Source organism: Eretmochelys imbricata, chromosome 7, assembly GCF_965152235.1.
Source record: "Eretmochelys imbricata isolate rEreImb1 chromosome 7, rEreImb1.hap1, whole genome shotgun sequence".
In the NCBI taxonomy this organism is placed as follows: Eukaryota; Metazoa; Chordata; order Testudines; family Cheloniidae; genus Eretmochelys; species Eretmochelys imbricata.
In genome coordinates, this window is record NC_135578.1 from 67,216,598 (window position 1) to 67,231,401 (window position 14,804).

General features: G+C 41.0%; 1 protein-coding gene across 1 annotated transcript in view; it reads right to left on the minus strand.

Moving 5' to 3' along the window:
- The window catches only part of ZCCHC24 (zinc finger CCHC-type containing 24), a 148,218-nt gene extending 133,684 nt beyond the window's left edge, over positions 1-14,534 (minus strand). Inside the window, exon 1 of the mRNA XM_077822933.1 lies at positions 14,267-14,534. Within this exon, the coding sequence (XP_077679059.1) occupies positions 14,267-14,506 (240 nt within the window). The 5' untranslated portion in view covers positions 14,507-14,534. The remainder of the gene's footprint in view (positions 1-14,266) is intronic.
- Positions 14,535-14,804: the final 270 nt, after the last annotated feature.

Here is a 14,804-nt window from a genome sequence, read left to right on the forward strand (position 1 = left end):
ATCTAAGCAACAGAAACAAAGATAACAAAATAAGACAAGGACAACTTCATTCCTAGTCTGACCCTATTGACTTCCGTGGGGTTATATTTGTCCTGTTAAACTAGCTCCTACACCTTACATGATCGGTTTGATAAGTATAAGAATGAGACAGAAATCAAGCTCTCTCAGGAATAACAGACCACAGCTAGCCTGCTTACTTGCTAGCTTAATGCCCAGGCACCCCAATGAGAACAGCTGGACCCCAATTGAGACACCTGATTGGCCAAGCTGCCTGATTAGCTGAGGGAATCAGCAGACCTGCTCTTAAAACCAGCAGCAGGAGCAAGGCGCTGGCTACTCAAAACATTCCTCTAAGGCTCCGATAGTGTCTATGCTTGTTTGTTCCCAGCCCTACTCTTGTTTTCACTCACTCCAGGTAACCTGGCTCTGACTCCAGCTCTGACCTCAGGCTCTGACTCCAGCTCATCAGACCCTCACCTCTGATTCCTGACTTTAGTTCTGATCCTTGGCTCTGGCATCTGCCCCCCAAACTCTGCTTGATCACCAGGTATGATTGCCATTTCCTGATCCCTGACAAGCTCTACATGCAAAACCAAGATGTACACAGCACTAAAATGAAAAGTTGGTGTCCCTTTAAAGAAGTATGCACTGGTGGTCTGTTACCTCCAGAAACTTTTGAAGCTAATACTTAGTTTAAATAATCAGTATGAATACAGGAGGCAGGTTGGGGAGGGGAACTGTTGTTGAATGAACAATTCTACACCCCAAATAAGCCTTCACCTTGGCACAGGGAAGGATGACTACTCTTTGCAGCTTGCTCCAGCTGCCTTGATGGGGGAGAGGGAGAGTGAAGTGTAAATTCCTGTCTTTGCTGTAATGCTGGTGTGCTGGTATTAAAAATCCTTGTTAAATGATATATTAGGCCTTTTTCAGGCAAACAGTTTTGCATAAAAATTGTAGATCCCAAAGGGTGTCTATCAGAAAGCTGCCAGGTCTGGATTCAGAGAAGCACCTCAATATCTGGATCTGGACCTCTTTAGTGAGCTATGCCTCTCGTGACAATAGCCTTTCCCATAGTTTCTCTCTTCCAGAATTCTGAAATGCAGAAGCGAATAAGGATGTGAATTTAACTGGGTGAAAGGAAGATGCCTTGCCTACCGTCAGATTCTGACAGATGCTTATTTTATCAAACCTGGTGCACCAGTGTCTGACCCCAAACTATGACAGCTGTTCCTTCCCTTAGCTTCTCAGCGTGAGGGGAAAGGAATTCTAGACCACTGTATAATTAGATATGCCTTTCTTGAGGAGAGGAATTGCAAGAATTCTCCAGAGGGATGGTGCTTTCAGACACAGATCTGGAGCTAGGGGGTAGTATAGCTTAGTGCACTGTGCAACCTTAGGGAAGCCACCCAATCCTTCTGTGCCTCAGTTTCCTCATCTGTAAATTAGAAGGGGTGATATTCTTGGTTTGGCGAGGATTAGCTAAAAATTCTACCCGAGACTGGTCACTTTTCTTCCTGTGAAACAGGCATGCAAAGAGCTCCATCAGATTTCATCACCCAACTTCCCTAAGTCTGTGCCAATGGCTAGAGAACAGCTGGGGAGGTTGGGGGAGAAGCCCCAGACTGCCTACTGAAATGCGCAGCCTAGTAGTCCACAAAACTACACTGGGCTCTTCTGACAAATTTTGTTGTACTCAAAATGACTCCCAAGTCCAAGTAGCTTCCCTTGCCCCTGCCCCTTGCTACCTGCTCCTGCTCCCTTTGCTGTCAGTGGGAGCAGCACTGAGCCCCAAATCACCATGATAGTGTAGCAGTGACCCCGGGAAGAGCCCTCAGGGTGGGAGTAAGGAATGAGAAGGCAACTATAAAGATTTCCACTGGTCAGACATACAGTCTTGAAGGAGCTTTCTAATTCTTGTACCAAGCTCTGCAGGGAGCCTTTTCATCTTCTGAATGCTAAACAACTGCCCACTTATACTAAAGAGAAGTTCTAACACATGAGCACTATATTAGGGACAAGGGAGACCATTCACACTGCAAATTACTGCTACACATCCCCACAGGAGCTTTCATTCCCTCTGTCTCTGGACTGCATGCATCTGAATCTCCCCAAGTTACAGACCACTAATCTTCCTTACCTTCTGAGGCGGGGAGAGGGATTGCAACATATTAGATCTCTGGCCAATAGCTCGATTCAAAAGTGCCTCCTTACTCTGTTAAAAATAAGCACAGAGTTTTATGGGCGTCAAGGCAGGTTGTTCAAAGATGTGAGGTTAAAAAGCAATATGGGGAGCGGATGGACATATTCTAATTTTTGCACTTTAATACCTATGGTCACATTCTATTAAGTCTCTCCTTCCTACAGGAGATTTTGTCTCCGTTTGACCTATAGAGTGAAAAAAAACAAGGGTCAGGTTTCCTTTTATTTGGTGGGTCTTCTGACACTCCAAATGCATGAAAAATAATTCCTGTTTAAAACACACTAAAGAAGGCATTTACCTCCTGTGCAGTTATCTGATGGTTAAACATTTTGCTATAGTTCAATTTAACCCATAAATCTGAGACACTTTTGTTTATATACTTTTGATTTAATAATGCCTTCTTGGCACGGCAACCTGTACAATGGCTGCCAAAGTTTAAGAGACAAACCTCAGGTTACTGTCAGCAGTAGAAAACAATAAATTGTCCAGCCAGATTGAGCTTCACAATATGTTTGGGGTTTAACGCCAGTTCTTGAGTAAGATAAATGTTGTATTAACACAAATAGAAAGAGAACTGTTTACGAAGCTGAAGGCTGGAATTGTAAGTTGGTAACTCCAGGTTTTGCATAGTTTTTTATGTGTCTACAACAACTCTTCTAATTGGCTGCAGTGCTGCTCAGATTATAGTCCAAGTTAGCTAGCCCTTTACCATATGATCTCTCTCAAACACTTAATTTACACGTTAATAAAGAAACAGTCTCCTTTTCAAGTCAGTTTTAAAGATTTTTTTAATCTAGGCTTATTTTCCATGATATCGGTTGGAGGTACGAAGTCTGCCCTGTTAAATGGAAACTAATTAACAGGGATGGCGGGGGAGGAAGGATGGATGAAAGTACACATTTACATCTTAATCATGTTCTGTTTTTTGTTTAAGCTTTCATTTACTTGTTTGGCTTCCCACAATTTAAGATGCAATCAATAAAATAACTTTCTGATAACTAAAGAGTAACTTTTGCTGCTTTGGATCTATCCAGCCCAAGGGGTCCATAGCTCTGAGACATGTAACCTGGTTGTCTAGCAGTTGATCTAACCTGAAGAAATGTGGACTCCCCCCGCAAACACACCCACCCACCCTCTGGTAAGTTTGGGAGGTGGGAGCTGTTAGCTTGGGGGAAAGCCTTCTCTGAACCATGTACCTCTTTGCTGGCTGGCTGGCAAGTAGCTGAGATAGAACCAGCCTCCACATCCTCTTAAGATGTTGCTCTGTTATGTGGTTGTCAGATGGGGCAGAGCCACAGATTCTTGCCCCTTGAAGGTAATGGATGCAGGTGGTCATGCAATGACTAAAGTAGCATTATGCAGTTGCTATAAGGCTGAAGCAGCCCTCAGAATAGGCTGCAGGACTCAGAGACTGCAGCGCTTTTGTGAGCCATGCAGAAAGCTTTTACCTCACTCACAATCAGTCTCAAGAAATGCAGAACGTAATTCCTTAGTTGTAAAGAGCATGCAGTAAGTTTCAGCAGTTCAGTGGGACCTGGAGTGCTGCAGAATGAGACATCTACAATATGCAGGGATTTCAGATTTCTCTGGTTCTAAATCTGGGACTTGTTAATACATATTCAGACTTAACCAATGCCGAAAAGTCCATGATAGATCGGTGACCGTTTTAAAGTGTGATATCTCACAAGCCACCAAGGCTAGAAACAACTGTCATATCCTTGGAAAGCTGATAATCTTGGCTTCCCAAGTGTATAAAACATCTGCTTCCAGACCTGATAGGTTAGGGGATTAAAAATAAAAATGCACAAACTCTTAGTTCTGTATCTCATCTTATGTTCCCCAGGTGAATCTATGTTAGTTTCCTCTGTAACTAGATATCAATATTTTGTGTCACATGAAAGATTAGACTGACCTCACATGTCAAAGCATTATCTAACTTATGCCACTCATGAAACATTATCTGTTTAAGTCATATCAGATTTTAGTGAAATCCTGTCTTTCTAGATTTTTTGAATCTCAATAGTTTTGCAAAACTTACAAAATACTTTCAGGTTCAAGAGGAGCTACAATGGCTGAATGAAGTTTCCTTCATATAGTGTCAAAGGAGCAAAGCCTAATATTCTCTGCCTAATGTAAGCATTTCATTGTAGGTCCTCTTAAATGGAACTGCCTGAGTGTGGCAAAATGGGCATCAAATTGCATCTCAGATTTCACATAAAGAGGGAAGTGCAAATACTAACTCTTATATCTTCTGGAACGATGCAGCAGTTTTAAGGAAACATCCAATATCATTGTACTTATGTTAAATCAAGTGTCCTCTTGGCTTCACTGCCCAGAAACTTTGAACCAGAAAACATTTTCTTTTTTTTTTTTTTAGCACTATTCCTGGCCTAGTAAGCAGAGACAACATGGTGATTTTTTTAAAGTCCATTTTCCTTCCAGAGGACCAGTACAACTACTGATAGTTGTTGAATATTAGCCATGCTTACCCCTCCCTTCATTCACCTCCCCACCCCCCCAAAAAAAATTTACAATAACAGGGGGAAAGTTTTCATATCTTGGAAGAGAACTTGGTTTTATATCTGGTTTTGAGGATTTAAGATCCATGTCACTTTTCACAAGAACAGGCATGTTAACAAGTGTCCTGGTCAAATTCCTACCTCCCTACCCACATTACCTGTGCTATTTCATCAGCAAACTTGTTTTTTGCTTGCTGTTCTAAACAGCTGAGTGGTTTTCCTGTGGACTGTTCCGCCCCACGAGGATCTCTGTAGGAAGAATGAATGAAAGATCACTCCATGGTACTTAGCTACAGTAACAGCTTGTTCAGGTCCTTTGGAATGCAAGGTAAGATAAATACTGCAGGTTTACATATTCTGTGTGAAAAACCTAACTAAAAAGTCTTATGTGGTTTATCTTGTGGAGTCTGGGTTGGGACAGAAAATGAGTGCTAAGTCTGCCATCAATTAGGGGTTTCTGGGAATGCAAAATTCCAAATTGTTTATATGAGATTGGTGGAAAGATCACTGGCTGTCAGAATGAAAATACATGTAACTGGGCTCTTCTCTGCTGCTGACTTTTCAAAAACTAATTAATAAGAACTTAACTATAAATTATTGGTTCCATGTAATTCTCCTGGGAGCTGAATTAGGTTTTGCAATTAATTAATTAATTCTGCTCTCTCATGCCCTTGCCAGTTTTCCAAATGTGGTTCAGCCTTTGATATGATATTAAGTGGCTATGGAACAGTGTGTGGAGGTCTCCTTTGTTGCCATGATGTAAATGCTCAAGTGTACATAAACTTTAACTGTTTAGATAATGAAGCAAAAGCATATGCACTGCTTAACTCAGCAGCGTTAATTTCAGAAACTGGGAGGGTAAAGGAGCAACAGAGGAAAGGCTTTTGCAGCTGAAGCTACTTCAAAATCAGTGGGACCAATTTAGGGCTGAGTCCTGCTGTCCTTACTCAGGTGAGGAATCCAATTGTATTCAATGGGATAACTCCACTAAGTAAAACAAGCAGGATTTCCCTTTAGTAGCCAAACTGCTCTGCTGGTTAATCATGGCTCTGCTTTAAGAATAAGAAAGAGTTGGCATGTGTCATAATGTGTAATTTGGTCACTTGTGCTTCTTGTTTCATGCAGTAGCATGATGGCCTCAATCTGATGCACTATTCCTTAGGGTACTTGCATGCATGCTCTTTCCCAGACTCTGTAAGATGGTGTTTACCAGGACAGCAGTAGCAAAACTGAAACTGAACTGTCAGCAGCAGACATATGAAGAGATGGGTGAGGTATGACGGAGAGCAGGTTTGGTGCTGTGGCTTTTGCCCCACCATCCTAAAGACCCTTCTGAAAATCAACAGAGGAACAGAAACCCCCTTATAAATCTCTTAGAGGATTTTTTTTTAAAAATCAGGACGTACTCATTCAGTCTCTACTTTTTTGGTAAGTGAAGTTGACTGCCTCCCTCTAACACAGCTGGACGGTGCATCTCATAGGAGACTACACAACAACAAAAAATACGTAGCAACACAGGCGTTCGAAATAAATCAACTGTTAATGGGCTATGGAGCCTTCTATATCGAGACTATTGTTTTAAATCTGCTCTGAGTTGGTAATGACCAAAATCCTTTTCCATCCAAAACCTCATGCAGTGGCATAAGTAGAATCATAGAATATCAGGGTTGGAAGGGACCTCAGGAGATCATCTAGTCCAACCCCCTGTAGTCCTGTTCAGGTTTACATTACACCACAGAAGTTACAGCTGCATTTGGCACTAATTGGCAGTTTCGTTCAAAATCTCAATGGAGATACTAAGCACTGAACAGACTGTGAAATCTGACCTCCTCACCCTTAGGGGTAATTTCTCCTAAAGAGTATTGGGGCATGCTGGCTGGGCAACAGGGAGGAAGCTTGCACTGCTCCTGGCTGCTTCCCCATAATGCCTGTGAATAAAAGGGAGGATTTCAGGTGGAAAATGACAAGCATTAATTAATGAAGAAAATGTAAAAATAAACTTAATACCGGGGCCCCAAATACATTATTGGGATTGGTATCTTGAAATCTCAAGAGTTTTTTGTTGTTGTTGTTGTTTTTTTGGGGGGGGGGGGGGGGGTTGAATTCAGTATTTCTAGGGTTACTGAAAGGAAAGATTTAAAGGGACACAGTCAGCATAAAACTTTCTCGCTTCCCTCTGGAATTTTTTGCCTATTGTTTCAAGTAAGAGATAAAAATGATAGAACTGAAAAGTTAGGGTCAAAAAGTTATTTTGTTCCAGTTTGATTGCTTTGTCTATTTGACAATATTTTGTGTGTCTAGTCAGGTTCACTCTTTCACCTGCGTTGTCAGGTTCCCCTGTTTGTGTGGGGAAATAGAAAATAGCAGGCAATAGTAGCTGGAGGGGTGTACATGAAACTATTTTTAACTTGTTTTTAATTGGCTAGAATTAAAGTTCACTGTTACTTTAAATGGTCATAAGCTACTTGTAATTTACAAAAAAAGTGATGGTTAGTCATGTCCTATTATTCTGAAAGGAATCAGAGGATTGTTGAGCTTTTGCCTATCATGTCAAGTGTGCAGTTCACAAGTGCCAGTAATTACATGAACAATAGTGAGAAAAATGACAATGAGGAAATTAATCAAGCATAAGAAACAGACCATCATCGTTACAGCATGTTTTGTTATAATTTTGGGCCCATAGGCCTGTTCATATGTTTAACACTGTGTCGGTCTATAGACTGTGTTTCAAGCGTTAAATGCCTTTTTAATGTATTACAAATCTTTGGGGTTATAAACATAATATATCCACAATTATTTTTCCACTGACCTGGAAATTCCAGCAAATCTTTGATTAAAGAGGAAATGGGTGAAAATATGTTTTTTGTTTTGTTTTTTTTTACAGCTGTTTAAATTTATTTTTCTACAGAGAAGAGGTAAACTACTCTGGCTCGACAGACAGGTTATGGGCATAGCTGAAATTGAAAAGCTCTCCAGAGAAGAGCCGTCAAGGAGGCTTATTGCCGTGGCCCAACACAAGGCATAGTCCTGCTGTCTTCATTTATGTAAGTAATCATTACTTGCATGAGTAGCCCTACTGAAGTCCATTTGGTACTTTATGGTTAGGGCCTTGAAGACATTGCTCTAATGGTAATTCTTGCATTTGCTTCAAGGATGACAAGCATTTGGCATGAATAAAAATACTTATTTTTGTCATCTTAAAACACACCTTTACGGTACTGAAAACAACCTTTTTAAATTTCATGGCTGTGGCTATCAATTCACCTTTCCCACAACAGATCTTAAATAAAAGTTGGCTAGTAACTGAACTTATTTATCTTGAAATGGAGACTTAGGAAACATCTGACTGAAATATTTAAGGGATTATACATTAGTATGGATGATAATATTCAGATTTAGAATAGTAAAAATTTTAAATAATCAAGAGATCTGCAAGGGATATAAACTCCCATGCTGCAGAGCATAAGCTAACTTCTATGGGGAACAGGAGGAAACTTGCCCTAGGGACAGGTTATCCCAGAACTGCCTATTGAAGGGTTTCTAGCATCTTGATCTGAGGCATCTGCTGTCAGTGACAGGATACTGAACTTACTGGACCAGTGGTATGATCATGTATGGCAGTTTGTACGTTCAGAAAATACAAAGAGTGTAGTGAAAACTCATCAGTCTCTTTTCTTACCATCTCCCTCAAAACTGATAAGTTTAGAAGAAAAGGAAATCTCTCTTCACAAAGTATGAAGTTAGTGTGTGGTGTTCCTAGAAATGAGAGATGGATAACAAGTCACCTGATCAATTCCTCTGCAAGTACAAGTTAGGTCCCTACACAGTTTTTACTAGTGCTCAGTTTAATTTGAAGAGTCCGAACCTATGGGACTCCCATCACTTCCCTTCAAAGGGAAAATTCACCAGCTTTTAGACTTTACTTTGGGAAAGCCATTCTTGATATTTTGCCTTGATTTTCCCTTTTTTGATTTCATCCCACTTTCTTATGTGCACCACCATAAGTAATTCCTCTCAATACTTACTATTTACATCTTTCACATATTAATATACAGTAATATTCCTCCATACTTTTAATCATTGCTTTGCTAAAAGTATAATTAGTCATTCTGATCATCTGCACTCATTCCACTTTGGCTCTCTCTCTGGTAATGAATGAGGTGCTCAGAGCCACCTAACTACAGCAAATGCAACACTTCTGCTACAGTTTATTATCTGGTTTCAGAGTTGCAGCTGTGTTAGTCTGTATCCGCAAAAAGGAAAGGAGGACTTGTGGCACCTTAGAGACTAACAAATTTATTTGAGCATAAGCTTTCGTGAGCTACAGCTCACTTTATTGGATGCATGCAGTGGAAAATACAGTGGGGAGATTTATATACACAGAGAACATGAAACAATGGGTGTTACCATACACACAGTTTATTATCTGTATAATAGTAATGCCTAGAGGCCCAAGCCCCATTGTACAAACATGTAATCAAAGGCCCCAAAGATTTTACAATCAAGTTGAGCTACAGATATACAGGACTATTTCCTACTCCCTGAGGTAATTAAAGCTTGTCTGTATTCAGTCAAAATTACAAAGGCCTTTTTTTTGTTGTTGTTGCCATGTAACATTTTCAGTTTGCATCTGATCTACTGTCCCCATCACACCTATATTTCTTCCTCCCACTGAATATCAGTGCATGGGAGTATCTTTTCCCGGTGTATATGTACTTACCTTTTACTATAGTTAATTTCGTTACTTTCTGCTCATATTGTTAGCCACACTTAGGCACACGAATCTCTGTTTAGGCACATACAGGCTGATTTGAGGCAAGTAAAGTTGATATTTAGGTAGAAAAAAATAGAGAGATTTTAAGCAAATAGGGCCTCAAGTATCTTTGTATTGTCTCTGTCCTCACTGGCATTCACATTTCCCAGTTTAATATTACCTGTTAATTTAATTAACATTAACCCTTTGCTCTTTGGAACCTCACTAATGTGAGGATGGGCTGGTGGTCTTCAGCCACCTAGCATTCTTCCATTACAATAAGTGTTAGTACTACTTCCCACCGGACATCCATTAGATTTCTTAATTCCCCTGCCACCTGCCAAATACATTGCCTTTCTAAACTGGTGAATCCATTCCTTACAATGGTGAATTCATGTAGCCCATGTTTTCTCATTACCAATTAGTTCTTCCTTGTCTGTAAGAAGTTGATCTGGGAGGTCACAGGGTACCAAGTTATCTTCTAGTTATGCTTTTATAATCAGTAAATACTTGCAGTTATGCATGTTAAAATAATGGTAAATAGACCAGATGTAGCAGGGCTGTTGCAGAGGAAGGATTTCCCCTCTCTCCAGTGCCATGTACAGCACTGCATAAATGGTTGTGTATCATAAAGACATGGTGCTTCCTCTCAAGTATAGGATTGGCCTCTGCTGGAGTTAGGACACTGAACTTGATAAGCCAAATTTGTTATGGTATGGTAAACCCATGTCCCTGTGTAATGGTGGCTATCTCTACATGACCACATCCTGTACCAATTTGGTAGGCAGCCTGTTGGAAGTGAGTATGGAAAACAACATACAAATCGGCCACACCATTATCCTAGGTCTCTCAATTACTGACACAGTTACCTGGCTGACTCTCAACTACATTAAATCTCTTGTAAGCAACCCTACAACAAACCTCAAATATTTGCCTCCAAAGAACCAGGTTATAATGAAAGTTAAGTTGAGTTAAATAGCATCGTTGCTGTTCCAAAATGCCTTCATTTCATATCTTGGGCAATAACTACTCCAGTAAAATTTTATTTAAAACCAGGTCTGTTTTGTGAAATGAGTCTCACAGATGGAACAAAACGTTCATTGTCAATGTACTGTTTAAACCTTTATTGTTGCCTTTTTGTTGGTACAAGGAGCTTTTATGCACCAAACAGCTGTATTCATCATGTTTATCTAGAAGGCATCCAGTGTAGTGGAAAAAAAGTCTGGAGGACAAAAATCTTGGTTAAGTGCACGAGTACTTTGTGGATGCCGGCATTTTTTTCTGTCCAGTTCCTTTGGTCAGCATGCAAGTCACATACACAGGCACTACCATGCAGACTTGCAAGTCCTGTATAATAGCAACTTTTCATGAACTGTCTACTTTTCCAAGCGATCTCCTCTGAAAATTTTTTCAGCTGCACGACAACATGCTGTACACATGCTTATTATATTCCCTATGATCCTATCATTTCTCAGTCTGTTGCTATTTTGGCCTCTCATTAAGTCACTCTCCAAATATTGTGTACAAGCTATGCGTCAATCATTGTCACAGCTCAGCCCGAAGCTAAGCCAAGCCAGTTCAAAACTAGGAGGAAAAATCGCCAACCAAAGTAAGCACTATATTGAAAACAGTTAACAGTTTAACTTTGGGAAGCTATTTGTGTTCCAAAGGCATCACACAAACCCACTTGATGTAAAAGAAATATACGGCACCATTGCTCCCAAAAATAATTGCACACAGTCTAACTACTAAGTATGTACTTAATGGCATTTGAAACTGTTGACAAAAACAGACATTAGAATTTCAAGAATTAAGAATATGACATTGGAAGAAATCCTGTTGGGGTTTTTCCTGCCAAAAAACATTCAAGCTTCCAACTTCTGGACAGAGTGGAGAAGTGTATCAGCTTGAGCTTTTTTGAGCTACAGCATGTCTAAATTCTTTGGTGATTCTTAAATGAAAGATGCTGTAGAAGAGCAAATTCTTGATTAACAAGTACAATAGACACACTAATGTGAAATTAAAAAAGTGCCTCAGATCAATTGCATGCTCTGGTCAATTGCTGTCAGAAGCAGGAGAATGCATTTGTGAAAATTGCATACAAGCCTGATCCTCTGTAAATATGAAGTATCCTCATGGAATCATGACTCCATGTTTCCTGGATATTGAATCCTACAGACTTTGTACAGTGTTTGCATTCTCAGCTGATGTGAATGAAGTGCTTTATGAAGTTGTTACAAGAGTGAAAGGAGTAAAGCACAGTTGCATCTGCATACTCCCTACCTGAGTGGGGGCCTTAGCAGACAAGTAGCACAGGTAAATTTAGCAGTCAGACTCACCATGAGTGCTTGGTGAGGATGGGGTTGATAAAGCTGTAGTTTGCAACATACAACAGAAGCAGCCATCTGGAAGTGGCCTAGTAAACCTAGGGACTGAGCCTTGCAGTAGAGATGGTGAGAATAGGTTTTGGATGTAGAGAAAGAACTAGAGAGAAATGTTTCCCAGAGGGTGATGTTTCTGATGGAAAGAAGGATGACGCCCTAGTTACAAATTGTACAGTGGGCACAGAAAGAAGGAACCTTACAAAGACCAAAAATCTCGACCAAGAGCTCTGTTCCTAGGACACAATTTCCCAGCTTCCCTAGCTGCAACCACACACTACTTTTGGCTAGTTTTACATTAGGGGGAAAACACTTCACTCTGAACAGAATGGATTCTAATATTAGCAAATGCCAAGCTGCACAGTGTTCTCAACCCCCTAATGAGAAAGACTACGAAGACTGAAACTCTGGATTCTTAACTTTGTCTCGAAACCAGAATGTGTGCAACTCAAATGCAAAATGACAATACCAGTCAACTTGGAACTGACAGGTGTGCAGTTCTGTGTTTGACTCCCACTGCCTGCTGACTTTGCTAAAAGAACACTGCTTTTGAATTCTGCATTTTTTCCCTTTTTAAAGGAATTACACTGAATAAGAATTTGGACATGGAACTTCTGAATGTTGAATAACTTCCTTTTTAAAAAATAGCAGACTTGTCCATTTGGGGCTACATTTGCTTCTGCAAAACATTCCATTATTAAATGATGTCTGACTGAATTTTAAACTTGTTTCCTTGGTGGTTCTTCCTAATTGCATCACTAATAACCCATTAATAAAATTATGCCAAAAATTTGGCTGCTGATTTTAACTGAAGATTCCTTAGCTTTGGTTCCTCTGCCAAAATAAAAATAAAATAATAATAAATAATGAGTCCTATACTTTAAAGTGGAAGCTCCTTTTAACCTGTTCCTTAGTTTAAATAGGCTTCAGGAATGTTCTGAAACTCCATTACCTAAGAATTGCCATACGGCCTTGGACTCAACATCCATCTATTCCAGTATCCTATCTTCTACAGTGGGCAGCATCAGGTAAAAGTGAAAGAAGGACACCACATTAGGTCTTGTCCTGGTCGCTAGTAGTTAGAGAGAGTCTTAAAACCTGAACCAGGAGGTTTTATATCTCTTTTACAATTTTTGCCATATTCTTGATACCCATTTAAATTTCCAAACCCTTTTTAAATATTAAGTTCTTGGCCTCTGGAATTCCATGGGTCAGTGAGTTCCACAGTTTAAATACTTCTCCACACAACAGATTTCCTTTATCAGTTTTTAATGTCATTGACTGTTCCCTTTTTCTTGTGGTATGAGACAGGGAGAACAGAAGATTCTGCTGTAGACCATTATTTTATGTACTTTTATCACATCCCTTCATCACCTCTTTTCTAAAGTAAACAATCCCAATGTTTTCAGTCTCCCATCATTATTGATTAAAATGTTCAGCTTCAGTTCCACCACCTGCATGCTATTTATTTAAGTAAGATCTGTATCTAACAATGGTATCCTGTATTTCCAGTCCTAATTTTAAGCATGAGAGGGATGTTTTAAACTTCAGTAATTTCACTGACTTAAAATGTTATAATGTATTTGTTGTCCTTCCCCTCCTTCCCCACCCCCTCCTGTTATTAGTAGTTATACCCTATCTGGTTCAGCTCCGGGATAGCAATGCAAATAAATCAGTGTAATCGTTTACCAAATTGTCAACAGAAGTTGTGTGCCTAGCACACTCCGGGGGAAGGGGAGTTGAAAATATATAAATTTAAATACAGGCCATACCTCCCGCACAGAAGCAAACGGTAATTCCCCACCCACCCCCAACCTGAAAGTGAAATAAACTTTGTTACAACTTTGGTTGCATTCCCATCTGAACACAGTGCTGAGCGCAATTCATTTGCGCAGACTTTGCAACATCAGCAACAGCAGAAAGTTACAGCTAAAGCTGCATTTTTACTGGTTGGAAAAAATAAAAAGCCATTTCCAACAAAACTGAGGGCTTTAGGGCAAGATCCGAAATTGGAGAGACAAACCAGGATCACTGGTTAAATATCCTGAACTGGTTATTTTTCACCGATTTAGAAGAAGGGAACTCTCTCTCCAGCGCTAAAGTCCTCCCCTTGTACTTTACAAAAACGATTAAACGCAAAGGCTCCCTTTGGTCCGGACAGCTTTTGTTTAAGAAAGCAGGAATCCAACTCTAGAAAAACGGGAGAAACTTCTCAAACATCATGGCGGTTGGGGCTAAATTTCAGAGTGAACTTTCTGCGATTCTTTTGCAAAGCGATCACAGATTGCAGGTCGGCTCCTCCGGCAGCAGAGACACTGTCCCCCCTCCCGGCTCCGCTCAGACGGTGTGCGAAACGATTGCACCCAGCCTAGCGAGCCCACTCGGCAGCCACGGGGGGAAAGGCACCTACCTCGTTCCTCTGGAGCTGGAAGAAGCTGTTCAGATAGCTGGAATTGAGGGACGAGCCCAGCTCCGGGCTGTTCTTGGTGTAGCTGAGATCGGGGTGCTGGGAAGAAGAGGGCTCGGGTCTGAAGGCATCAAAGGCGCTGGCCTGGTGGGTGTCTTGCAGCGACAGATAGACCCAGTTGAGGAGCTGGGCAGGCTGGTAGACAGAAGCAGCACTGGTGTCTATGGCTGACAACAAGCTCATCTTTCCCCAAAACTCTGCCGCCTGCCTGGGTCTCTGTGTTCCCCCTCCCTCCCTCCTCTCCTCGCTCACTGCCTCCGGTCAGCTCTCCCCGGGATGTTTTCTCCACCCCACGCGCTTCTGCTGGGTCCTTCTCGGTTAGGGGGAGGGGTGCTGCTCTTTATTTTGCTTTAATCCGGCCAGCCCCACACTTTCGTCTCTCCCCCTCCCTCCCCTTCCTAAGGCGATCCGAGCCCCCCGAGCCCCGAGGCACCGCACCGCACGGGCATAGCTGCTGCCGCGGCTGCAAAGTTAGCAGGAA